This window comes from Candoia aspera, chromosome 12 (assembly GCF_035149785.1).
Source record: "Candoia aspera isolate rCanAsp1 chromosome 12, rCanAsp1.hap2, whole genome shotgun sequence".
Taxonomy (NCBI): domain Eukaryota; kingdom Metazoa; phylum Chordata; class Lepidosauria; order Squamata; family Boidae; genus Candoia; species Candoia aspera.
This window is the reverse complement of record NC_086164.1, coordinates 11,384,948-11,412,225: the sequence shown is the minus strand read 5'-3', so window position 1 is coordinate 11,412,225 and position 27,278 is coordinate 11,384,948. Positions and strand designations below refer to the sequence as shown.

At 43.2% G+C, this 27,278-nt stretch overlaps 1 protein-coding gene across 2 annotated transcripts in view; it reads right to left on the bottom strand.

Moving 5' to 3' along the window:
• MID2 (midline 2) overlaps positions 1-27,278 on the bottom strand; it is a 158,614-nt gene that overhangs the window by 120,826 nt on the left and 10,510 nt on the right. For both annotated transcript variants that reach the window (XM_063313502.1, XM_063313503.1), the window contains exon 2: positions 6,192-6,913. In XM_063313502.1, the coding sequence (XP_063169572.1) occupies positions 6,192-6,857 (666 nt within the window). In that variant the 5' untranslated portion in view covers positions 6,858-6,913. The remainder of the gene's footprint in view (positions 1-6,191; positions 6,914-27,278) is intronic.

Below are 27,278 nucleotides of genomic sequence, written 5' to 3'. Positions count from 1 at the left end.
TCACAGATACCCAATCTTCTGAAACTTAGTAAATTGCGAAAATTGCATTCCAAACTCTAAATCAGCCTATCTCAATCTGGTGTTCTTCAAATGTGTTGGAGCTACCAATTCCCCAATCCCCAGAGCTTGGGGTGAGAATTATGGCATTTGCAATCCCAATATAAAGTCAGGCAAGGGTTCCTCTAAAGATGTGTAAGTACAGATATAAACATGGTTATGTTTTGTTCTTAAGTTTTTAATAATTAAAAAACACATTCTTAATGGACTTCCTTTTTCTTTTCTTTAGTTCTTTTTCATCTTTACTTCATGGAATCAAATGGGTGTTTTTAGAATTTGGACCATTAACAAATGCCAAGTAAAATTCTCAATGGAATTTGGACCATGAACAAATCCCCAGTGAAATTCTCAATGGAATTTGGACCATTAACAAATCCCCAGTGAAATTCTCAATAGAATTTGGACCATTAACAAATCCCCAGTGAAGTTCTCAATGGCAGATTTGTCACCATCTTCTATAAATCCTGCCAGTAATAAGGATATAGTGCTGGGCTGGGAAAGGAGGTCTGGTTGGGCTGGGAAAGTGCGGAAGTATCCTTCCTTGGCAATTGGTTTTAAAAGAGAGAAAGAAGAAGCTATATATTCCAATTTGCCTCACACAGGCATAGAAGCAGACCTGGATCTGGTGGATCACCCTCCAGATCTCTCACCACACAGGCCAACAACTCTGAAACATCTGCCCCTGTGTCTTACTGTCAGAGAAATTGCGCCTAAAATTTAAAAGCAATTAAGGTTAAGGATAGCTTGCACCTAAGCATGAACAGCCCATAAGTGAGCAGGTGCAAAGTCAAAAATTAACATGCTAAAAAAGAGTCTATAGAAATTCTGCAACATTTCAGACTAAGGCACTGGCTGTCAGCACTGACAGCAATAAATCAAACCTCCCTGAAAGCATAAAATCAGTTTGTCAAAGGCCTCGCGATTTGAAATGGCATCACTTGTCTGTTCTCCACAAGGCAGGCAGCTCAAAACATTTATTACCTTGCGCAGCTGAAATCTGACTTGCAAACAGCCTCAAGCAGCTGAGGGGGAAGGGGGGAAGCAGGATGTCTGATTGTGGTGCAGCAGATTTCAGCCCATTTAAAACATAGTAGCCCCTTAATTAATAATTCTTACCAGGACAGATTGGCTCTGATGACTCCTACAGAGTAGACTCCCTGTCTCCTCCCTTAAATCTACTCTCATTTACAAAATGCAAGGTTGTAATTTGGGAAAGGTTGGGCTCCTGAATCCCGGCCATCAGAACTCCATTTTCAAGTTGGCCAGGAGAAACAAGTCCAACTCATTTGGCAGGCATACTGTGCTTTGGACAGAGGATGGGCACCTCAACTGCTGTTCTCAGATACCCACCAAGATGCAACAAAAGCAGCTGTCATCTACTGTCATTCCACCATGAAGATGCAACAGCTGCTTTCTTTGATTAATTTTAAGTTCATGTTATAATTCATACTTTAAATTTTTAAATTATCTCTCATTAACACACACACACACACACACACACCCTATATACATTCTATCTATCTATCTATCCACCTACCTACCTACCTACACCAGGGGTCCCCAAACTCTTCAGCTCATCAACCCCTTCATGAAGTTTCAGATTGTTTATTGATCCCCAAACATTTATATGAAAATAATTTAATATATACTACTTTAACTAACAGTACTACAAATAACAACAACAATGGATAGTCCCATCGACCCTTGAGTGTCAATATTGACCACTTTGGGAAACCCTGATCTATACCCTATCTACCCTCTATCTATCTATCTATCTATCTATCTATCTATCTATCTAGGGTGTATCCATAGGCCAATCACAATATGTTTTATTAATTAGTTTTGGGTTTTTTAGAGAAAATGTTACTGTATTTAGGAATGTTCAAGAGTCATGCATCAAATGAGCAAGGAACAGTTTAGAAGAAAATGGCAATCCATTCAACCATTAATGTAATTTATATAATGAATTGCCTATGGAGCCTGCCTTTTGGTACCCCACTGTCTGTATTCTTTCAGGCTCTGATCTTTGATCGTAATAAAGTTTTGATTTGGAGAGAAGATGGGCAGGGACTGCTTTGCCTTGGTTCAGAATCAGCCACGTGAACTTGCTTCAGATTAGGCAGATTTTCCAAGACTGCAATTAAAGCTAGTGGTGAAAGCATTCAAGGCCCAGAACTGGGCACAGAGGTCTGCTCACTGCCTGGCACAGAGGTCTGCTCCCAGCCAGTTTTGATCAAGATGGACTTGGTTTAAAAGAGGAAGAGATGCTTTCCTGCCATTCAAAGAGAAGAATACATTGGAAGTCCAACAGAAGATTCTTTTATCAGTAGCAACAAGCAACAGGTGCCTCTTAGCCCCTCTCTCTAAGGATTATTCACTTGGAAGGTATCAAGACAAGCAAGGCCTGGCTAATTTTCTTATCATAATGTCATACCAACAGGAATGGGCAGGCACCCTTACTTGAAACACTCAAATGCAACCCTTCTATCACTTGGATCATCAAACAAGGCATTTTTGAAAATATACATCATTAGCCACTTCTTTCATTAAAAATGACCTTAACTTCAAGTGCAGTTCAACTCTCAGTGACACATGCTTGACATTTTGTTAACAGCAATATGGAACCAATTTGCCATCATCTTCTTCCAGGTTGTGTTTCAACTTTCCCATCTAGCCTACAGCCCCAGAATTCTTCCTTCCAGTCCTGACGCTGCTTAGCTTGCAAGTCCAGACAAGGCCAGTCAAGGACAAAACTGGGGTGGGCAACCTTTGAGAGCCATGGGCAGTTGTCTCACTTTAAAATATATACAAATAATTTTAAGCAGTCAAGGGTTTTATGGCAAGAGTGTAATGACACCACAACATGTACTGATATCAGGAAAGAGATGCAACATTTTCGGTTATGCGGGAACATGTTTATTACATCAACAACAACCAAAGTTCTCTGGTGGTTTACAGAAGAAGCTTCAAACAATAGTTAAAACCAACAATAGTAAAATTAAATAATCAGCAACAGGAAACCTGCTTTAAAAGATGTGCAACACTGCATTGTAAAAGCTAACAAACAGAGCAATCCACCTAACTCAGCACAAAATGCATGCCAGAGAGACTCACCTATTTTGGACAGTAATAGGAGGACTAGAGTCTGGCAGAGGCTTAACACTTTTTCCCTGGCATTTCCTGCAAAAAATGTCAGGAAATTGGACCCTAGAAACTTGGAGGGTTATTTTTGAATTTCAACTGTAATGTTAGAGTCTTTCCAAGGCCATAAAAAGGGACTGAGGGAAGAAGGTTGATTACCTTACATCCAACCTGGTCTTTTAATACAACTGATCACCAAGAGCCTCAAAATAAGTTTCAAGACAAGGGGTTTCTCTCTAGGACATTTGTCCAAGCCTGCTGCTACTTCCTTCTCATACAGGAATTGTAATCATGCTAAATCTTGTTCAGGGTCCAACAGCAAGCAAGCAGGCCTACTAAAGATGACTGTTAGCCACCCAGAGTCACTGGTTTGAGATGGGTGGCTATATAAATTGAATAAAATAAAATAAAATAAAATAAAATAAAATAAAATAAAATAAAATAAAATAAAATAAAATAAAATAAAATAAAATAAAATAAAATAAAATAAAAGGTCAACAGGTAGGAGAAGGGAAAATTCTAAATAATCCTACTCCCTTTATTAGGAAATTCAGTATCTACTCAAGCACCCACCCCAGTATATCTATGGAAGGTTAGCAAGAGGATCAAGGAAGCTCTAAAGAACTTAGAAATCAGTTGGGTGCTAAAATAAACATAGCCAGTTGTTAAGCCTATTCCTTGCAGGACCAACATGTTGGTCAGCAAAGGAAACCGGGAGTGATACAAGTCAGGATACACTAAGCAAACATTCAGGGAAGCTCACAGTCAAAGAGATAACAAACAGTCTCAACCTTCTGCTTATCTCTGGATTTGCACACCACTCTCATTCATCACAAGTAAAGGCATTAAACAAAATCTTTTGTCCTTGCTAAGTTGTCTTTGCCTGTGACATCCTGTGGCAATGAATTCATTGCCATGGGATGTCACAGGCAAAGACAACTTAGCAAGATGGGTTTAGTTCTATAACCTTTCTTCCTTTCTTTCTAAACAAAGTTGACATGGTAATCATCTACACCCCTACCAGCCCTACTCACCCCAGTTTCCTCTGGATCTTTTCTCTGCAGTGCAGTCTTATCCCATCATGCCCCTGTGTAGCAGACCACACATAACTTAGGTAAATACCAGTTCTTCTGCAGTTTTTAGCATAAATGACACATCTGCTGACTTTAACAGCCTGGAGGCTTATTCTGTGTTTTATGGTTAGATCTTACAAAACTGGCCCAGAATTGACCCTGCCAATCCACAAAGAAGGAATGACTAAGTTCAAAACCTTTCACTTGTTTGTCCTGTGGTTCTGGTGTAACTCCCACAAGGCATATAACTGAAACCTTGAAGAGCACTCAAGCCTTCTTTGCTACCAGCATGCAGCGCTAACCCTGGTCACTTCTAGCCATAATCTAGTACCACCCCCAAGAAAAGAACAGCTCTTCATTCATCAAACCATCCTGCAAAACTGGTCCAAGATATTTTTGTAGCAAGGTACTTTGCTGGTTTCTTACCTATACAATAGCTCCCTAGGATAATCCAAGGGCTGATTCACAGAACTGATTCAGCATGGTAAGAATTCAAGGTTGAGTGACCCTTCTTGCTTCTCCAAAAAGCAGTTTATAACTACCGCCCACTTCTAGTGCCAGGAAGGACAGGGGTCTACTAATTTGATCCCTGCATCTCCATTAAAAGACAAGCACAGGGAGGCAAAAGGCTACAATTCTGCAAAGAAACCATTAATCAGAATAGACGATACTAAGTAGATTGAGTCAATGATTCATCAATGTTCATTATTGGGACAAAACATAACTCTATGATACAATACGTCCCCTGTTGAGTGTGAATGCTCCTATTAAAAGGAGCAGTCAGTCACTAGATTGAGATGCACAACCCATCACCCATAGGCAGCAGGTGGCTTACCAGCATCCCAAGACTGCATCACTAAAATTCAGCCACAAAACAACTAAATTTCAGTGGTGCAATTTCAGGGTATATTTCAAGCTTAAGGAAGATGGGCTTTGGGGCTGGGTATGTCAGGTGGGTCTCTCCCACCAGCCTCCTGGTTCCATTTCCATCTGAATCCTGCACAAACTGGACTGAAACTACTATTAATGCCTGTTCCCCATGGTCATGTGTCACCCAATGGTTTCATGCAACCCTCCAGAAGTTTGGGAGGCTGAGTTGTATCTTCCAGCCATTCAGCAGTTGCCTTCTCCTGGAATATACGATAAGAAAGACTTCAGCCTGAAACTCTTGAGAGCTACTGCCAAGAGAAGTAGTGAGCGAGACAGATGGACTAACAGCCTGATGTGGAAGAGAGTGACTCTCTATCCTCTCTAACCTTACACTGCAAACAATACAGAAAGAAATGAGAGTAAGCACTTGGTAAAATTTGGCTCAAGATACAGCTGCTTTCAAGCAACTCCAGCCTTGCAGCACAGATAGGAAGATATGAAGAGAAAGATGCTCCACATGTGAACATACATATAGTATCTTCTGCTAATGTCTTACACCAAACATGTCTTTTTGCAGAATGGCTGTGCAGCTGTTGAGGACAGAACAAGATGCAGCTGCTTTCAGGGTCACCAACAGCTGCTATGTGAACACCCTGCATTTTCGGAAGCACCTTTTCCCCTTGGAATCCAAAGCACTGCATTATCCAAAAACGATGGCCCCAGTTTTGTCAATCCCCATTCACCCTGGATCCTGGTCAGTCTGGGACACAATCACAGGATTGTAACCATCTCCCCCACCCCCAAAGAAGTCCTTCCCTTTGGTAAGAGTGTTGATTTAAGCCCACATGAAAGTCAGAGAGAATAAAAGAAGAAACTTTATTATGATGATTCCATCCAAATCATGTCCGTTCTGCTGCTCCTCATCTACACTGTGTGCCACTTTCAAAACTGAGGCTGGGTTATATCCAAATTCTCCCTTGTTACAAAAAAAAACAATCTGCACCTTTTAACATGGCAGCCACCCCACTTCACCTGCCTACCTCCTCTTACCTTGAGCTTCTCAAACCGGTCACTCAGGGACGCCACTTGGTGATCCCGGTGCCGCCCCACCAGTTTGCATAAGGCACAGATGAGCTGGTCATCAGCCACACAGTACATGTTCACCTTCTCATTCTCGTGCTCAAGGCACGTCAGCCCCCGGAAGTGAGCGTCCGGCACGGGCTCCACCAACCGGTGGCTGGTGAATGGCTTCTTATTGGGGTGGGTGGCCCGCAGACAGCGGTCACAGTAGGACACCTCGCAAGTGATGCAGGTCTTGACGGCATCGCGGGGAGGGTCCTGCTCACAGAACTGGCAGGCTATCCGGTCTCCCACTGTCGACATGGTTGGGCTGTGGCGATAGGGCCGCTCACGATAGTTCTCACTGGGGGAACTGGGCCCGCTCAGGGAGGCCTTCTGGAAGCGGTCAATGATGTTCTGCAAGGTCACATTGCGTTTAAGGCCTTCTAGGCCCCGATGGTTAAGGGAGATGACATGTCGGCAAGTGGGGCACTGGAAGGCAGTGATGGGTTCAAGGTTCTCACCGGAGGAGCAGCTGGAGACCAAGATGCGGTGGGCACAGCTAAAACACAGACTGTGAGCACACGGCAGAAGAAGAGGGTCTTCGAACAACTCTAAGCAAATTGGACAAGTCAGTTCCGACTCCAGTGTTTCCATCTTTAGTTAAAACAATCTGGTTTCAGTGTTAAAAACGAGGGAGGCAGGTCAGTCATCTGCAAAAGAAAATGGGGCATAGAGAGGAAGAAAAATATTTAAAGCCAGACATTTCCCACCCTATCTCCAGGGAACTCAGAACAGCATTTGGGGTTCTGCAACATCCCTGAAATTGTTGGATCAGACTACTCCAAGACTGGGCTTCTCTACAACCAAGTCTAAGATTCCAAGCCTGATATGAGTTTATGGAAGTCCACCAGCTTTATCTCTGCAGCGTCCTCCAGCAGAGCTACCCATCCCTACTTGAAATCAACTAAGATTTTCCCCACATACTCAGGAGTCATCATCTCCCATCAGTGAAAGTACTAAAGAAATCATGTTCTGAATTGCACTCACTCACTTATTCACTCACTCCTATCTTTGAGCCAAGGTTGTAACTCAGTGGTGGAGCATTATTGCCCAAATTCAATGCCTACCATAAGAAGACCTTGCATGACCACAGGAAAAGTTTAACTAGTTTGTAACCTTGCTCCAAATTGGCAGGAGGAAATCCACAAATTGGATATGTGTTTAACTACCACTGATATATAGTACCTGACATAGGAGACAATACATTGTCATCATGATAGGCGCTGTTAATTTCATCCACAATTTGTCTAATCTTCTTCTAATGCATCTTCTAATGCATCCATAGCTAACACTATGTGTCATGTAGCAGAGTTTACCATTTAACCATCCTATTTAATGAAATAGTATTTCTTTTATCCATCCTAAATCTTTTACTTTCATCATATAATGACAGGCTCTAGAATTTCTTTACATTATATATAATTTTATACTCCTCCATCACACTAGGGACATGTTACACTGTTGTTGAAGATCAGCATTTCACACATGTTCCTTAAGAAAGCTGATGGGAATCATCTGATTCTTAATATGTCAAGATGATAATAGAACAGGGTTGTGCAAATTTCAAGGCTGAGGGACTTTTTTGAGAACCACACTCCCAAAATTAGGTAGAACCAAGTTGGAAACTAAATGTTATTCGATATACATTTGTTGTTTGTTTTGTCACATTTATATAGCCACCCATCTCACACAGTGACTCTGAGTAGTGTACACAATAAAATACCCAAATAGATAAAAACCCATTAAAAATGCAACCAAAATAAATTAAAAAGAAACAAAATGGCAAAAAAAACCATACAGAGGGTGCATTCAGTCAACCATCATGTAACCTTCTAGCAGGCTCTGCTCTCTCGTAGGATCCCCAGGCCAGTTGACAAAACCATGTTTTGAGGGCCTTCTGGAAGGTCAACAGAGTTGGAGCCAGCCTCACCTCAAGGGGAAGGACATTTAAGAACAGTTAAGTATGTTTTTAAATCTAATATTACCTTTCCCTGGATTTAATAATGCAATTTCAAGAGATGTTTGGCATTTTTACCCTTGCTCTTCCAAACAAGACCAACAACACGTCATACATAAGCATTCAACTCTTTTATATTTTCATTGACAGGGTCTACAAGCCCCATTAGGGGACTTATGAGTGCTGCTCCATTGTTACTGACCCCTTGTTCATCCAGCAATCGGCAGAACCTTCGTATGATGCTGTAGTGGAATATCTAAAGAACAAAGATAGGTAATGCTAATTTCTAGCTAAATGTTTTATCCTAGAACTTATTCCAAAATGCAGCTTACATTAAGTTTATACAACACATTTTGCTTATAAGGAGACCTCACTGCTAGCTAAGGCCTTATCAGCAGAGAGTTATGAGTTAGTTCTAAATCCCTTTCCAATTTTAAGTTGAATTCTAGTATTAGTTTCAGTAGAGTTTGTTTTACAGCCAGCCAGCCTTCCCTACTACACCAGAGCAGCTTGTTGATTCTCACCAGATTTTCTCTTCTTGACAATTGCTCCTGATCGGTAATATTCAGAAGGATGCGCCCTCCGTGCTTCAGTTCCCTTTGCTTTGAGTTAATACATCCAATGATGATTTAAATCAGGAATGAACAACTTTTTTCTGGCTTACACCCAGTTCTTAGAAAGCATACAAGAGCATTGGCTGAATTTAATTGCATTCAATTTGAAATAAATAGCAGAACTTCTCAATACAATTGTTCATCCTGTAGTTAATTATTCTTCCCCTTCTCCCATATTCAATGCTACAATTTGGGGGCAACTTTAAAGAGGCAGCAGGCAAGGCCACAGGTTGAGCATCGGAGGCATTATTGGCCTTTCTGATCCTGCTGCCTTTGCCCACACCCATCACCCCTTCTCCAAGCTGGGCCCTACAGATGAGTTGGATCCACATACCCATCATCTGCAGCCAGACTGGGAAGGGCTGAAGCACACAGATAAGGAACTTACCCACACACTTTAAAACAGTGCAGATGAATAGAATAAGGGGTGGGGAGATGCTGTCTGACTTTTCCTTCTCCTGAACTGTGCAAATCCAATTTTATCCTTGCACCCAAGAGCGACCAACTGATCACAAGAATCTAGGCTTGCATGTGCAACCCATCAGCCCTTAATGGCATGTTGTCAGACCCATCACGATGCTATAGAGTCAGGCAAACTATAAAACAGATACTGTCAAGGCCATCTATCGAATAAAACTGTAATGTGGTGGTGGGACATCTTCAAATTTCTCACTGCATGGCAGGATGATACTTATTGCTCTACCAGAGACACACAGCCATAACGAATAGACTGAAATAGGATTTGCACTCAGGGTGAGGGGTAAAACAGGGCAGTGAACAGGAATGAAACCTTCTGTTGAGGAAGGAAACTGACAGCACAGCAAAAATTAGACAGCAAGTTCATTTCCTCCAATGTTGCCATTTGTGCAAAAGCTGACAATGAGGGCCAGTGGATGGAAACAAGCAAGGTAGAGGAGGGAGAAATGAAGAGGACTGTTTTCACACATAAAAGTAGCCAAGAATTTGAAGCCATTGTTTGTAACAAGCCAGTTCACATGCTATATTAAGCCATAAAGAGCAGCTTCATGCTCCATGTTAAACTAATGACATTACACAGCTTACAGCAATGTGTGAACTCAATCAGACGTATCTAGTTGGTACTTATGCTTTCTGCCTGACAGAGCTCCCCAGAATCTGGAGTTTTTTTCCATCCCTTGGTACATGATCTTTTTGGTTGGACAATCCCAAAGAACCAGAAGTCAAGGTACAGTAGAACTAAAGGGGAACTGAAAGGACAAGTCTTTCCATCTAGATCTGCCCTGCTACTGCAACCATCATCAGAAGACCTTCTAGTTGTCCCATGTCCTATCAATCATATTTCTCCAACCTGGTGCTCTGTAGATATGGACTTTAACCCACAGAATCATTTGCTGTGATGTAAAGGGATACTGGGAGTTGAAATCCAACTCATCTGCAGTTCATAGGAGCACTTACCAATGTGCGTTGCAGTCTTATTTATAAGGCTGTTGTTTAAACTTAGGTTTAAGTGGTTCTAGCTATTTATACTGTGGGTTGTAGATTGCCAGGTTATGTTATGCACAAGGAACTTTCCAAATACTTCTAGATCCAGAACCATATTATAATAAATAACAATGCTATCTGCATGCAAAGCTAGGCCACTACTTTTTGACCTGCAGTCCCTTTGGGGCAGTGTTTCTCAACCTTGGCGGCTTGAAGTTATGCTGTTGGGTTTTGAAGAACCTCTACTCATCCATGATACCTGAAGATATCAAAGACTTCGTATTTTTAGAGTAGTAGAGAATGACTGAAATGGGAAGTTGTGAAGAGGAAAGGGCCTTCTGCACACCCTAAACCCAAAGGCAAAAAGCATTAGGAGATCTCCCAGTTGATTCATGAAGATTCACATCTACAACACCCAGCTAATGCCTGCTGGTCTGACAAGTCTTACAGCCTTGTGTCGTCTTTGTGCTTTTTCAAGGAACCACTTCCCCATTCGAGTTGACATAATACAACAAACCATGGGGGAAGATATTGCCACCTGGACACCCCTCAATATTCAATTGAGCCAAGTTTTTTAGGGGCTGGGGAAAAGAGTGTCTGTGTCACATAAAGCCTCAACCTCCCTTAGAAGAACCACCAGTGTTCACTTTATCTTGGAACAATGACAAATATTTGAACAAGGAAGGAAGGAAGGGAGTTCTTCAGAAAGATGTCTCTAACTGAATACATCTGAATTTTTCTTCATGAGTCCTACCTGTGAACCACAATAATTCTGTAAGGCACAGAAAGTTGCCCTATATCAAGCCAGACTTGCACCTAAGAGCTACAGTGAGTGGGGTGATTATACTTGGTGGGGTGAGATTTGGGGCGGAGGTGCCAAATTGGCAGAAAATCATACCAATTTTGAGAAGTCGTGGTCAGAGAGGGCTCCAGAAGCTGCAAAGAGGGACATCAGGGACACAAGTTTTCTGTCATCAAGCTACTGCCTTTCTCCTGACTTTCATATTTTTGTTCTCTTCCTAATACTGCACAAGAAGCCAGGATTTCCTAAATCTTCTCCAGCTGACAGGAGAGAGATGACATATCTCCACAAGGTGTAAGGCCAATTTCTCACTGGCAAAGATGAAGTCATAAACTTGATCCCAGGCGGTACTCCATCATACTGGAGGTGGATTGAAAGCATGTCCATCTTCCTCATGCAAATGTGAGATGAGGAGGGAAGTTCTAACCTGGTCTTTGTCCCCCTGCCATGATCCTTTCCAATCTGTTTTTTTTTTTAGTTGGAAGAATCCCTTACCTAGAGACTTCCAAAGACTTTGTCAAGAAACAAATCAACCATCTTGCAAGACATCAGAATTTCATTTGCATCAATTGGTGGGGAAAGATACAGAATAAACAAGTGAGCCCCGACAGAGGAGGTTGGCTTGCCATATTTTGAAGGATGCAAAACAAAACAAATTCTAGTCTAAAGTGGAGTCTCAAGTTATCTAATTGCTTCTCAGAGCTGAGGTTAGTTTTTTTGCTTCAAAACCTTAACTTCTAACCCTGGTGACTGGATTTGGCCCCAGGTTTTTCACTTGTGCTACCAGGGGAAACCCCCAATTAGGAGAGAAGTACCCTCTTCTATTTACAGGGTACTGTCTGATTTAATTCTCATCTCTTTATTCACCCAGGGCACCAAAGCTAGACGCCAGCTGCCAGGAAAGCATCTATTGTAAACAATCTAACCCAGGTTTTCTCAACCTTAGCAACTTTAAGATGTGTAGACTTCAATTCCCAGAATTCTGAGAGTTGAAGTCTACGCATCTCAAAGTTGCTAACGTTGAGAAAACCTGATCTAACCAAATGGCCCAACAGTCAATAATCTGCAGGATCAAAGACCCAATTGCTCAACTTCTGATAAATGCAAGCGATTAGGAAACCGCAAACAAGGGCAGTAACAACCACAAAGTTTGGGAAGAATTTGTGCTGGTTTCTGGGCAGCTCTTGAAGCAGACTTTCTAGTCTCAAGGGGCAGAGATACCCTGTACCCTGTTTCCTTTCAAAAATGCCAGAAGAGGACTTCTTCAAAAGACAGCAGAAGGTGCCCTCCAAAGGTTGGCTTCTTTGCCAAAGATTCCTTGGCACAATTCCAGTTCTGCTAGACCAGTGTTCCCCAACCTTGGCCACTTTAGGATGTGGGGACGTCAACTCCCAGAATTCTTAAAGTTCTTAAAGTTGCTAAGGTTGAGAAACGCTGTGCGAGACCAAGGGATGGGCACCTTTCTTTCTTCTAGAGCTGTTGTTTTGTTTTTTAATTCTTTGTCCTCTAAGACCTGCTGTTATGGCATCTGGTGACATCACAACATTGCCAAAGTGAGCAGAGCGAAGATTTTCAGTCAGTTGGAGGGAGGGATATTTAAGGGACAAAAGGAGATCTTGTAACCTTCGCATTTTTTTCCCTTTAACATTGCAAATAAGGAGAACATTCAGTTACCAGGGGAAGCTGGGGTTAAAAACAGAAAGGCTTTCCTTTTAATAACTGGTGGTTACAACAGTTCAAGAGCAATTAATTAAGATCACTAGTTTGTTTATTTTGAGTGCTCCTATCCCGCTCTTTGAAGGAGGCTGAAGCATTCTGCCAAGGCAGCTTACAGGCATTACAAAAAAGCTAAACTAAAACATCTTGTTCCAGTAAAACTGGAACACTACAACAGCAGTCTAAAAAAACTATCACACGGCTCAACACGTTCATACAAAAAACAATTTAAATGATTTGAAAGGTGGGGGAGCAGGGGGATAATGTAAACCCCACTGCCACATAAACTACAAAAATAATCAAAACCTCCCTGAGCATCTCAACCAAAAGCTGCAGGAAAGAAACGGGTGTTCAACACCACTTTTAAAAGTAATGCAAATGGAACTTCGGAGAAGAACTCCTTGCAAATGGAGCCATAGACAAGAAGATTCTGCCTCTAATCTTCCCCAATACAACTGATCTTGTAGGCAAGCCAATGAACACAATTTCAGAGGCTGGACTTAAGACCTGGGCATGGCAGTATAGGTGCTCCTTCAAATAATTCAGTTGTTTTCCAGATATCAAAGAGTCAACTTTATATTTAAAAAGTCATAACATAATAGTCTACTAGAGTTCACTGGTACTTTAAAAAATGATAAGAGCAAATAAAAAGTCCTTCCCCCAAAGTGGCAATAGGTTGAGAAGAATTAAAAAAGCAGATTGGAACACAATACAGTAGGAGGCAATTTAAAGTCAATTTAAGAAGCCAAATGCCTATTTCATGTCAGCCAAGTCACGCCTGAGCCTCCAGATGGCTTGGTGTCCACCAGCTGCCTGTCCCATTTGAGAGGGGAAGGAGGAGAGTCATCAGCGATTATGCTGCAAAACATAATATATTTATTTGTAGGTAAATGCTTTGTGCAAACAGCTAGGTTTAGGTAGTCATGTCTAGACTGCAGCATACGTATTCCAAGGTGGAAGACAGCAGAAGGAAAAGCCATCAATGGAAGCAGCAGAGAGAAAGTAAGTGGAAAGAAGGGTTGGGAAGATCAGGGAGATGATTCAGAAGGCTGGTTGGGTTATGCCATGCTTGAATTTAAGTTTAGAGATGGTAAAGGGCAAGAGAGGTACTGGGAATACCAGAAGGCAAACTGGTGCAAAGACCATGCAGAGGAGGAAGGGGGAAAGGATCAACATTCATCAGTCTTGCCCTTCTCACCCTGAAAAGTGCATCCAGGATTTGTTTCAGCCCAAACCCAAGATGTTCCAGTTTTGGTTGAGCCAATCTGTGACCCAGCTGGAGTGGTTCAGCTGAACGTCTGAGCCACAGTGTGTCTATTCTGGCTTCTGCTTCATACACATGTCCAGTAGGGAGCAGTCTTGGGGTTAGGACAAAAGGGGCTTTTGTTCCTGGTGAGAAGATATTCGCCACACCGGTTATGCCCATCCTAGCACCACATGCCTCAACGTTGCAAAAGATGCTCTAGACCAAAATGGCCTATTTCTGGCTTACTCAAATAAGAGGCTGTTTTACCTATGGATGGAAGTCCAGCAGCAACAGAGGATATCTGCATACAGCTTCAGGAAAAGACCTACAAAGTCTGTGCACAGCCATCTGTCCTGAGCTTTCCCCAAACACATGTCTGCAGGGACAGAGAGAACCTTCTCTTTGGAAAATCCATATCAGGCTCATAACAGAAACTGTTTACAAACCATTTAATATATCTAATACTTTGATGTATGCCTGCAAAGTGTGCTAGTTGCAACCTAGGAGTCACAAGTCCTCTGTAAAGAAAGCCCAGTCAACAGCCTGGCTGCATTCTCAACTACTAGTTTCTAAAATCAATAACCCCAATTAAAGCATTTTGCAGTTAAGACCTCTGTTGCTACAGGTGTATTTCCAGCCTGGGGCATGAGTGCAGTTGGCTGAGTCTCATGAAATCAGAGGGACAATGGAAGAGGCAATTCAGATTTACTGCCTTGTCCACTAGATATCCAATTTTGAATGAGCCATTCCAGCATAGTGGCACACAATCTATCACCCTTCAGACTTTCAGAAATTCTATCAGCCAGCATCACCAGTAGCAAAGAGTAGAGACTTGCAATCTAAAAAAATCTATAGGACATTAGGTGGCCCTACCCATGGATTAGTGATCAATTGGGACTGCAAGGACCAAGTTCAGATCTACACAACTATAAAGTTCTCTAGGTGACTTTGGGCTGGTGGTCTCTACCTGCGTCTTGTTTATCTCCAATCAGTTGGATTTATGCCACATGCTAAACTGTAAATTATGGTTTACAAACTGCATCAGCTGGTTTCCACAACCCAAGGTCCAAGCCAGCTACCTTTCAGCCCAACCTTCCTTGCAGAATTGTTATGAGAATCCAACTAAGAAGGAGATGATGTTCCTGGAGGAAAAGCAAGATATTAAGGCAACGTCCTTAATAAGGTTTGAGGAACCAAAGCAAATCAAGAGACCTGTCTGTTTTACCCAGGTGCTGCTGAGAGCTGGCAAATCAGCTAAAAAACAGCAATGATAAAGCAAAGGCGGGTTGAAATGAGCATGAGCTGAGTTGGTGTCCTGCACTAGTTTTTCCTGTGAAACTGCTAACCCTGCCAGGCCCTGGGAGCACCATCAGTTACTGGAAACGCCTCTCAGAAGTCCGGGAGTTGGGCAAGGGCAGAGAAACAGGGCATGGCTATTAGGCAGGTATCATTGCAAATGGGTTGCGCCTGGCTTAGAAAGCACAGCAAGGGCTTTCATTCTGAGCTCTTTGATGCTGACTTTGATGTCTGCAATGGACGCCGTGTGCAGAATCACTGATTAGATTAAAACTGCTCTGTTGACAGTAATTAATTCCCCGTATATCAAAACAATAAAATATTAACAAGCCTTACAAGGCTGGGACATGTGCAAGGCACACCAGAGATCAACCACAGCAAAACCCTGGTGAGGGAAAGCATCTTAAAGTCACAGCGGAGCAGCTGGAGGAGGGGAGGAGATGGCAGGGAGGGAGGGGAATCGGTTACAGGATCATTAGGTACATCCATGCAAGAGCACATCTTTCTTTTCAGTTTCTTAATCTGTTGGGTGATATTCTCCCCACCCCACCCCACCCCACCCCACCCCAGGAATATCCACCCGGGAAGGAAGCCACGTTGGGCATACAGTTTCAGAGCAGGATTACGCAAGTCTGGACCGACAGCATGACGCCACCCAGCATTTCGAGCACCACGAAATGACACCGAGTCCATCAAGAGCGATACTGTCTGCTGTTAACAGCTTCCCAAAGGCTCAGACTAAGCTGCAGCTGCCTGGAAGTTTCTTCATCAAAGGTTTTAGAGCCTGTTGATTGAACAGTCCCTCCATCAGCTTTTTCCAATCAGGTGTCTTCCAAAAGTCTGGAATTACAGCCCCCATCATAGGCCATGCCAGATGGGGTGATGGGAGATGCAGTCAGGAGCTGTCAAATCTTTTCATTTCAGTTCCTCTCAATTCCACATTTCCCTGCCCCCCCCATCTTAAACTTGTCCTGTTCCATTCCTGCAGGTTCAATGCCTTTTTAAAAAAGAAATCTGGGTGACAATTTATGAAAGAAGTGCATTTTCCCCAATATACTGTACATATCTCTAGAACAGTGTTTCTCAACGTTGGCAACTTTAGGATGTGTGGACTTCAACTCCCAGAATTCCCCAGCCAGCCATGGGGAGCCAGTCATGAAACCCATGCTGGCTGGGGAATTCTGGGAGTTGAAGTCCACACATCCTAAAGTTGCCAACGTTGAGAAACACTGCTCTAGAATATACTATCATTACCTTTTAATGTATCTCTCCTCACCAACGTGCACACTTTTCTTTTGCATGTCTCATCAACGCACACCCATTTGTTTGAAGACCTGCAGCAAAAGATGGTGTTCCAGCTTGCCTATTGATTGGGGAAGCGCAGTACGTTCTGATCAAGTTCCAAAATGGAAAGAAATTCTCCCACATCTGTGCTGCAGCCTAATTCAGAGGGTACTGCAGATCAGCCACAGAGCATGGCCTTCACGGGGGGCACCCCAAAATGTCCAACTCTCATGCCTTGCTGGCAGCTAGTTTACCCAGTCCGGGATTTCCGAATCGCCCAGCCGCCCAGCCACCCTTCCCAAGCAGCAGCAGCAATTTCACTTCCAACTGTTCAGTGCTCCAGGCCCTTTCCATGACCTCACCGATCCAATTCCCAAGATGGGAAAACAGGACAGAGACTGCTCAGTTGAAGGTAATGAATGCCAATACTGTTTCACTCCAGCCAATAAACAGTGCGCAGCTTTGGGCAGGAAAAGCTTGCCAAAACACACACCAAGAAAATAATAAACATTTATCAATATCTCCCAGAACAGAAAGCAGACTGCGGATCATGACAATCAGGGGCAACGTTGCTTAGTCTGCCTTTAAATTTTCCATTCCCTCTCAACCGTTCCCCAGGGGACCTGTCAGAAGCCTTTGTACATTTTGAAACATGGCTCCAACAGCTGATTGGAGATGTTTTCCTTTTGCTTTTGACTCCTTATGGCTCTTTCCTCATTTGCATCCCTTTGCAAAAAGGAGAATCCTGCTCCCTCCGCACTTGAGCCTTGCTTGCGTGTCTGGCTTGAAAACTCCTCTTCCCCCTTTGTAATGCCAGATGCCCTTTGCTGTAAGCAGCCAGGAGCCTTATGCAACTAACCTGGTTTGCCATGTCCCCATCTCTGCAAGAGAAGCATAGTAATACCAGCCAGACTTAGAGAGTTGTGACAAAAAAGACTGGGAAGCTGTGCATGAAACGCTTTGAACTAGCTAAACCAGAAGAAATTCTGGGGTCATGTGCAGCCCCCGAAACCTTTCTATCAACCTGATTACTAGCTCAGCAGCAGGTTTGTGATAGGGAAATGGCAAAACCTGGAATGAAAGCCTTAAAATAGGCTGAACATTGTTCAAAAGAAGCCAAAATCATCATCATCATCATCCCAAATTGCCCTTCCATTGTAAATCAGGTAAAAATAAAGTTCTTGCAAGACATGGTCTCGCCTGACTGTGGCCTTCAAGCTCGGTTCTGCCTAAGTGCCTTCCAGTCCTGCCTGCCACTGCAAATTAATTATCTCAGTTGAAGTCATCAGGCCTAAGGAATCAGACAGAGAAGCTAGTTGATCTGCAGGTTTCCCACCACCACCTCTGGGAGCCGACAAGTCAAGTATGAGGTTCTCCCCTGTTGCTGTTCCCAGTTTCTCATAGGCTGGGGTGCACTTTATGCACATATGGTAGTGCTGTTCTGCAAAACAGGCAACAACTCCCATCACCCTCCACCCAAAACGGCTTTTACATCTGGAGAACATGAGGCTAAAGATATATATGGGTATGTGAAAGAAAGTCAACTGAAGTTAAAATATGACAATGCACTAAGTCAAAATATGGTTTGCTTTTGGGGAACTCAGCATGTTGCATGAAGTTCCATTAACCCAACCTTTGTGCTTTATAACCCATACTTTATGGCTTAATGTGATAAGAACCAGTCAATCATGGCTTTTTTACAAACAGCATTGTTAAACAAACCATAACTTGGCATGATGTTTTGCTCCAGCTAGCCAAATATTCTCTCAATGGTGCTTCAACTGCCATCTCTCCCAGCATGTCATGAAATCCTTCTTTGGCTTGGAAGTTCTATCAATGAAATATTTTGGGTAATACTATGTTTAGCTGATGGGGTAACAACTTTGAATTTAAGATGAGGAACAGACAGGAAAAAGCTAACAGAAACACAAATAGAAATCCTGTTCAGGCCCAGAACCCCCTTTTGGCAGCCTAGGTTTACCAATTCCAGTGGGCATAAATATAGGAGATCCCCTGGAAAAAAAAATGCACGTGACACACACAACACAAATCTAGGAGTGCAAGCATACATATTTGCAAACATATTTGGCAAATATCTATGTAGATGTCTATACTTGCCAGAAGCTACACTCCAAAAAAGGGTGGGACCAAGACCAAAGAATGCTATTAATTAATGGTTCCAGCCTAAAATTAACTCTCTTGTAAAAATAAGGTACCCAACATAGCTTGTCAACACATTTCAAAAGGCTTCACCACAAGGGTCAATTACAATAAATCTGGATAAATTAAATCTTTTCATCAGGATCAGCCAGAGGTGGGGTAACTTTTTCTGGGGTGACTTAGCTAGTAAAGCCAAGTCAGAAGGTGCTCCCTAACAAGGAAGGGCTGGTCCAGGATGGTAACCAACACTGCTTTTATTTACATTTAATTAAAACCAAATGTAGTTATTAATATGATTTCTCTCTGGCCATATGTTTATTCATTTTCCCCATCTGCCACATTAAAACCTGCAATTTGGAGCACTTCTGAAGCACCTGTGGGAGCTGTCCCGAAGTTCTCAAGAGCTTCTAATGAAGAAAGAAAAATCTAGAGCTTTTCAGAAGTCCTAGAACTACAAATCCCAGCAGCCGCAACCAACCTGGCCAATGGTCACAGGTATTGATTGATTGATTGATTATTGAAATTTTGCTACCACCCATCTCCCCCAAAAGAGGGACTCTGAGCGATAGGTACAGTTCAGCAACCTCTGGGGGGGATAGATGACTTCCCAATATTTTGGATAATCATTGCCACAAGCCTGGCCAACATGAGCCATTGTTAGGTACATGGGAGCTGTGGTCCAAAACCCCTTGGCCAGTGGTGACCTTGCTCCCTTGCATTTTTTTTCAAAGGCTGTTAAGCCACAGGCAGGAAGATATGGGTTAACTCACATCTTTTAAATCACTGAAGTAACAACATTGAGGGCAAACTGTGATAGTTCATTTGGGATTTTATTCTATTTTATTTGCTTTGAAGATAAGGGAAAAAACAGCCAGGCACTGCCATCTCTTTCACCTAAATCCAAGAAAGGTATCACTAAGGCCATGAGGAGGTGAAGAAAGGCAAGGGGTGCAGAGAAAAGGCACACTGCGGGGAAAACATTGTAGGAGGAGAGTTGTGTTAATACTAATCGAAGAGAGTATCTGTAGCTCAGGGTTGAGCTGTGGAGTCCTTGGTGCTCTCCGAGCTTGGTGGTTTTCTTGCAGACGTTTCATTGCCTGGCTAGGCAACATCTTCAGTGGGCACTTCAGATGATGCCTAGTCAGGCAATGAAGCATCTGCAAGAAAACAACCAGGCTCAGAGAGCACCAAGGACTCCATAGTTGTGTTAGTCTACTACTCTATGGTAGTAGACTAACACAAGGGGCAGAATTTAAGATTAGAAAGGGGACCTTTTCTTACCTCCAACGTGCTGCTTCCAATTGGAGCAGAAGGACTTCAATCCTGGATCACTAACATCCAATTTACTGGAGCTCCTCTCTGCGATGACACTTCTTCTGTCCCTGCTGAGCTCTTACGTTCAGTCAAGATATCACAGGCAATTCTTCCCCTGCCCCCACACACAGACATAGGCAGCATCCCTTAGCAGTTGGCTAGATCACAGGAGGTCAACCACTCAATCTTCTTGCATAGGTGAGAATCTGAATGCACTCTATTTTATACACAGACTTAAAAGCATATTTTCATGACCTGTTTGCAAATAAATCATAGTAACTAGAATCCTCAGTCACTAAATCATTCAGACCCTTTAAGACGAATGGTACAAATTAGCTCAGGAACAGCAATTAACAAAATCCAATTGGAATAAGGGGGGGGGGAAATCAATCATTAAAAGAATTATGATGGAGGAAAGCCCATAAATGTAATGCCATTATTAAGAGACAGAAATCCAACTCCCTCTCTTTCCATTTCTTTAAAGTATACATGAAACACATTATAAGGTAACCAAGATTTGTTTGGAAGGCTTGCAGGCATCACAAACAAACCAAAGTTAGAGCAGAACAACAAAGTATGATGCCATTATAAACAGCATGAGTCAGTCAAAACAAAGCCTGGGAGGAAGGCTTTGAAAATCTTTCCCCTGAAGAGGAATGAAAATAGGAAAGAGTAGACTCATCACTTTAAACAATGAAAACTGGGCATGGAAACTATCCTGGGAATCACTGATTTCTGCACCTAGCAATCAGAGTTATTTTAATTAAGATTCTGTAGCAACAATGGTTGCATTCAAAGTTTTGCTGAGCCATAATGTGATTTGTTTGGCTTTGACTTAACCTGTGGTATCAACTCAGTCAAATGTCGCTTCTGCAACAAACCAGAATTTAAAGAAATAACGGCTTAGTCTTACTGTATCTGTATCTTCAGGAAATGTTGGCAGAGGGACGTGATTCGTGATCACAGTACCTCGTTCAGGTGGACCTTTCCTAAGCCACGGTCCAGCCCAGATGACGGGGCACCAAGTCCAACTACCAATTACCCAGCTAGATGTCGGTGTTGTAGTTCAAGCCATTTGGAGATCATCAAATTAAAACGTTTAAGACAGCGACTGATTTAACCCCAAGTCCTGGGCCCAATGCAAAATGCCCACATTTAAGACACATGGTTGCAGAATCAGGGAAATGCAAAAAGAAACACAATCTGTAGGATGCACACACACTGCCCCGGAGGCCGGCTCCCCAGCCCTCCTATCACTTCCAGATGGCCAGGAAACACAACTTTTTATTACTGTCTTCCTCATCATTTTTACATCGGCCGTTTGTCTCTGGGACAGGAAAGCGACAGGAGCAAAGGGCAGCGCTCAAAGCTTTACTTGGACAAAAGGGAGAGTGCCTTATAAACAGACTGGTAAATCATCCAGAAGCCCGACCAGGTGCTAGCTGAGAAATGATGTCGTAAAAACGTACGCCTGAATGGGTAAAATCTCAGTGAAAACAGTTTGTTCCCTCAGGATAAAACACCCCTGTTGCTGGGAAGGCCCACCAGAGAGCGGGTGGTCAGGGGGCAGCCCAGAAGTCCACCATGATGCCCATGGTCTCATCCCAGGATGGTGAATCCTCTCCCATGCTCCTGCACCTTTCCAACAAGTTATGGTCTCATTCCTTGAAGAAGCTCCTGTCATGAGTAAGGATGGCGAGCAGGGGGCTCCCATCCAGACTGTCAAGCGCATGCGTAGCACTGAGGAATTGGTCAGCCATTCAAAGAGACACAGATCGGGACCGCCTTAACCCTTGGGGGTTATATGTCTGGGTTTTTCCCACGCTTCTTCAGTTTGTTAGGATTCCTGTTAAGTACTAGCAATAAATATTAGAGACCAGCTCATTGTCTCAGTGTGTTTCCTGGTTGTTAGGACAGCTCCCCAGTTAACTGGGGTGTCTCATTCTGCCCTTTGCCTTTTCTAAAGTCTTCCCTGGAAGTCACAGGCCCCATTCACAGAACATGCTACAGCATCACAAGACTAGTTTGTCTTTGAGCGCCTAGACAGGTATGGCTTATTCAATAAACCATGGTTAAACAGTCCAAAGTTTAGTGTGATGCATGAAGCCACTCACAGCATGATTATTCTCAGCAAGTAACAAGATTTGGGTCAGGCTTTGGGAACTCACAGGCAGGATTCACCAGAGACTCGAAATATACAGTAAATCTTATACCCAGATAACAAAGTACAATGACTGTGTTCACAAAATATTTAAATCTCAATTAAACCATGTCTGGTTCAGACAACCTGCTAAGAGAATGTCTGGGTTCTCACAGTCCACGGAACCACAAACCACCAAATGCCATTTAGCCTAGCCTAACACATGGTAGGAATCCCAGCTACTTCCTATGACTTGGTTTGCATCCAAAGCAATCGTTTGGCTTGTATTAGTCTGGCTTAGCAGGTTGTCTAAGCTCACCTAATTCTGCCTTATTCAATAAACTATACAAGTAAACCATAGCTCAGCATGACACATAAGTCTAGTCTCTCCCTTTTCTCTGACAGAGTTTGCACACCGTACAAAATTATAGTGTAGTTTGTTTGGCTTTGGCTCTATATGTTGCACCAGCCATCATTCCTTCTTTAGCAAAAAAATAAAGTTCAACTAGCCAGGGCTTAACACAACATATGATCCATTTCTTAATTTGTTATTGTTCCTGTTTTAAAGTGTAAGCCACCCAGAGTCATTTGGAGTCGGGCAGCCTCTCAATCACATAAATAAAATAAATAAACATAGGACCCCACCCTTTGCATTATGATGTTGGCCATCAGCCATCCTTAGCTTTGAGGAATAAGATCTCTAGGAGAGGTTTAAAAGACACACGCAGAGCTCCTAAGGACTAACCTATAGAAAGACTTATTTCCAACAGACTTTCTGTGATGACTTGGAGTCAAATCTCAGCTCTGCTGATAAGCTTCTTGGCAACCTCAAGCACGTTGATTTATTTACAGGGACTTACATGACAGTGAAATCTAGAATGATTCTCTGATTTTTCCCCTTGGATCCAAGGACCACACTAGACTTGTTGCAAAAATAAAAAATATCAATTCAAACATAATATCTACATGTGTTGGGGGGGTGTCAAAAAATCAAATGATGGTCACCATCTTGATTTTTTGACACTTCCTCCCCTCTCAGATGGTCCTGTTGATATATGAACTGAACCCCCAAACCAGTGTTTCTCAACCTTGGCAACTTTAAGATGTGTGGACTTCAACTCCCAGAATTCCCCAGCCAGCCATGAGTTGAAGTTGAAGCCCACACATCTTAAAGTTGCCAAGGTTGAGAAACACTGCTCCAAAATATCAGTCTTGTGCCAAGCTAATCAACAGAGCACAGCAGGCCACAGACCAGCACAGAATTCATTCCTTGAGCTTTGGTACTTAAACACTCAGCTAAAAGCAAGCAGCAAAAATCAGTTGGGGCCATAACTCCTTAAGAAGAGCAGCATATATCTCTCCAACTCTGCTCAGCAAGAAAGGAACATATAACAGATGTCTTTGGCAAGTGGCATTACAGCCTGGATGGTCCCCTCGCCATTAATGACTTTGCTGTAAATCTGAGAGAGGGCAACTAATGGAATGCCACCCCTTTTAACTCCCTGCCCCATAGTGCTTTTTCTACTTCTGCTGCCTGTCTTGCAAAAAACTGAAGGCTGTTTTGTCGTGTTCTGTTCTGTTTTAAGCAAAATTAAGATTTATTTGTTTTAGAGGAAGATATTTAATGAGTTCCAGTGTTCAAGGGTCCTTCCCTCCCTTCCTCCCTCCCTCCATCCATCCAGAGTTTTGTGTGTGAAGAAGGGACACAGAATTAACGCTCTTGTAGGAATAAAGCCATGTTAGTCTACAATAGCCAAAATTCAGGAAGAATCTGGCAGTACTTTTTCCGACTAACAAGCATCATTAAAAGGCATCTGATGAAGTGAGCTGCAGCTGACGAAAGGCCTTTGAATAAAATGTGTTAGTTGGAAAAGATGCTACCAGATGCCTCCAAAGATTAATGCTCTGTCCACTTCTGAGTTTGTTGTTTTAACGCTCCGGTGGTTTATCAGCAACGATCAAGCTATTCTGAGGCTGTCGCTTTAAGAAAGGCAGAAGGAAATTAAGCTTTTGGTTTAACTCCTGTCTCTGGAAAATTGCAAGAACCCCTTGCACAGCTCCTTTCTGCAACACTGCCAGGAAGAACAGTTGTTGGAAAACAACCAAGCTTGTAAAACTGATGATCAGCCCAGCCAAGCAACCAGTAGCAGCAGCTGGTTAATGGCTGGACAATGCCGCTTCTCAAGCGGCCCTGGTCATCACCAGGCATACCATGAGGTTCATAACCCAGGACGGGATGGTCTTTGAATGCCTGGGTCCAACTGCTGCTCCTTTTCACTGCCGGCTTGCCACAAAGCTTCAGAAAGTTTTTCCCTCTGAAAGAAGGGAGACGAAGGCAGAACAGTTCTTCCCTGCCTGTTCTGGGAGGTTAAGAGAAATTGAATTTACAGAAGAAAAACTGAACATAGGACAACACAGAAAAGAGTCTCAAAAGTACTTGTGACCTCCTTGGCCCATGAAAGAGAGAGATGCACGCTTACTGAGAGAGTCCCCCAACCCCCAACTCATGGTCCAAAGACTGCTCCTCAACAGCACTGCCTCTTCCAAAATGTGAGCAAGGAATTTAGGAATGACAGGCTGCTTCCAGAAAAATGAGCTCAGTGGAGGAAACATTCCATAAATCAGGAAACAGACTACTGGGGAAAAAAAAGTCTTCACTGGGTTACTCTCAAATGACTTGCAATGCCAGTCCAAAGGTCTTGGTGTTACTGCTTCATCTTCCCCTCCTTAACAGATCTTTTCTTTTCTGGGGAGGGTGGGGAGGGTGGGGAGGGTGGGGAGGAGGAGGAGGAGGAATGGAAGAAGCAATGGAAAGCATTGGCCATGGCAATATGGGTCATGGCCCCAAGCTGCACACATGTCCCAACATCTGGCTCAGGATGTCAGTCCCATTAAGTGGACCAGACCAGGAAATCAACTCCACAGGAAGGCTAAAACTACTTTTATTGAGATTGGCTCCAATAATGGAACCTTACAGGTCTGACTGTGATGCACCTCCTCTTCCTTCTGAGACTCCAGTGAATTGGGGAGTCACTGCCTGAGATGAGAGGTTACCTCACTGTGGACTTTAAAAATGCTTCAGGCAACAGTTCCTCCACACCTCTGTCAAGGTCATCCTCCTTACTCTCTACCCCGGGTCTGAAGTCGTCTGTTTCAAATATTTCAGTATACTGGGTTTCCCCACACTCTCCCATTTACTGGACGATGGAGCCCAAAAGGACAGAAGTGCATCGACACAGATCATCTGGATTTGCCTCTCCAGGTGCCCTGAAGAAGACAAGGCAACTGAGCAATGAAAGCTAGAAAGGGCCACCAGAAGATATGCTAAGAGACTCATAAGCTTGAGGACAGAAACAAGGAATCTGCTGGTACAGCCTTCTGTTAGATCAGTTCCTGGAGCTGAGACATCTCCCTGTCAACAAGAAGCCTTGTGTGGCAACACAAGTTTTCTCCTCGCTGAAATGGAAAACCAAAATGCATCTGAGAAGATGCTGCAGAAAGGAGACCTTAAACACTAAAAAGGTCAGCCTTCCATTCAGGTATTCTGAGCCTCCTTGATACAGACAGTTGGACGCCACGTAAATGCAATTTCAGACGTCTTTTTTGCTTTTTCAGGAGGGGCAAAGCTAGCAGAACACACGTTCCAAGAGAAAGCTTCCATTTCACTGGAGTTTAAGAAGGGAGGGGGTCAGGCTCAGCCCCGTCCAAAGACAGTCAGAAGACGTTTTCTGGGAAAAACAAGAAGCCGAACAAATCCTCCCTCTCAGCAGTGCCAAATTTGCCTGCCAGGCATTCTCCTCCCTGCAACACTAGGCCAACTTGGCTTGGTAAATGGAATTCCTCTGAGCGTGTTCTACTGTAGGCCTGAACAAGACAAGCCTCTGCTTGTTGAAAGGAACAGGCGCAAGCATTGCCGTAGTGTGAGGATAGGAACGAGCGGGGAGCCCATCCTGACCCTCCCCGCTGGCCGAGTTCAAACTCGGGCACCACCATCGTCACCCCTGTCAAGACCAAGGCTTTTAAAGCATCAAACTCCAAGCACAGGAAGGCGCAGAGGAAAAGCAAAAGCAAATGAAACTGAACTTCAGTACTACAGCACAGCCATCGTGTGTAAGGACACTTTGTCTGAACGAGCTCTCGGTGTTTTCACATGAAAGTTCAGGAGCAAGAGAATGGCCTCCAGGGAGAGCAGCATCAGAATTTGAGAGACACTGCAGTGGCAGCTTTAAGGATGGACACAAAACCCTCTCTTGCAGGCAGTGACTGTCAATCTGCAACAGCTCAAAATGGGGCTGAGAGTTGTAAGTGCAGCAGGTTTAAGAACGTCCCAGTTTACAGAGGACTCCTAGTTAAGAACGACTGCCATAAAGACTATTATATTAAAAATTCAAGTTAAGTACAATGTTTCAGGTTAAATACACAATACTACTTTGTATATTATCATGTTTAAAGTGTTTTAGTGTGTTTGGAAGTGTTTCTTAAGTGTTTTATATGCATAGGTAAAGGTAAAGGTTTCCCTTGACATTAAGTCCAGTCATGTCTGACTCTAGGGGGCGGTGCTCATCTCCGTTTCAAAGCCGAAGAGCCGACGTTTGTCCATAGACACTTCCGTGGTCATGTGGCCGGCATGACTAAACGGAACGCCGTTACCTGCCCGCCGAAGCGGTACCTATTAATCTACTCACATTTGCATGTTTTTGAACTGCTAGGTTGGCAGGAGCTGGGACTAGCAACAGGAGCTCACCCCATCACGCAGATTTGAACCACCGACCTTCTGATCGGCAAGCTCAGCAGCTCAGCGGTTTAACCCGCAGCGCCACCGCGTCCCTTTTATATTCATAGAAAGGTAAAATATATACTATATACTAAGAACATTTGACTACTGATGCTAAATAACTGTTCCAACTTACATACAAATTCAACTTAAGGACGGACTTAGGAACAGATCTCGTTCTTAAACCGGGGATCTGCTATAATTCGAATCACTCCAGCCCATCCTGAGAGCATAAATCAGGCATAAATATG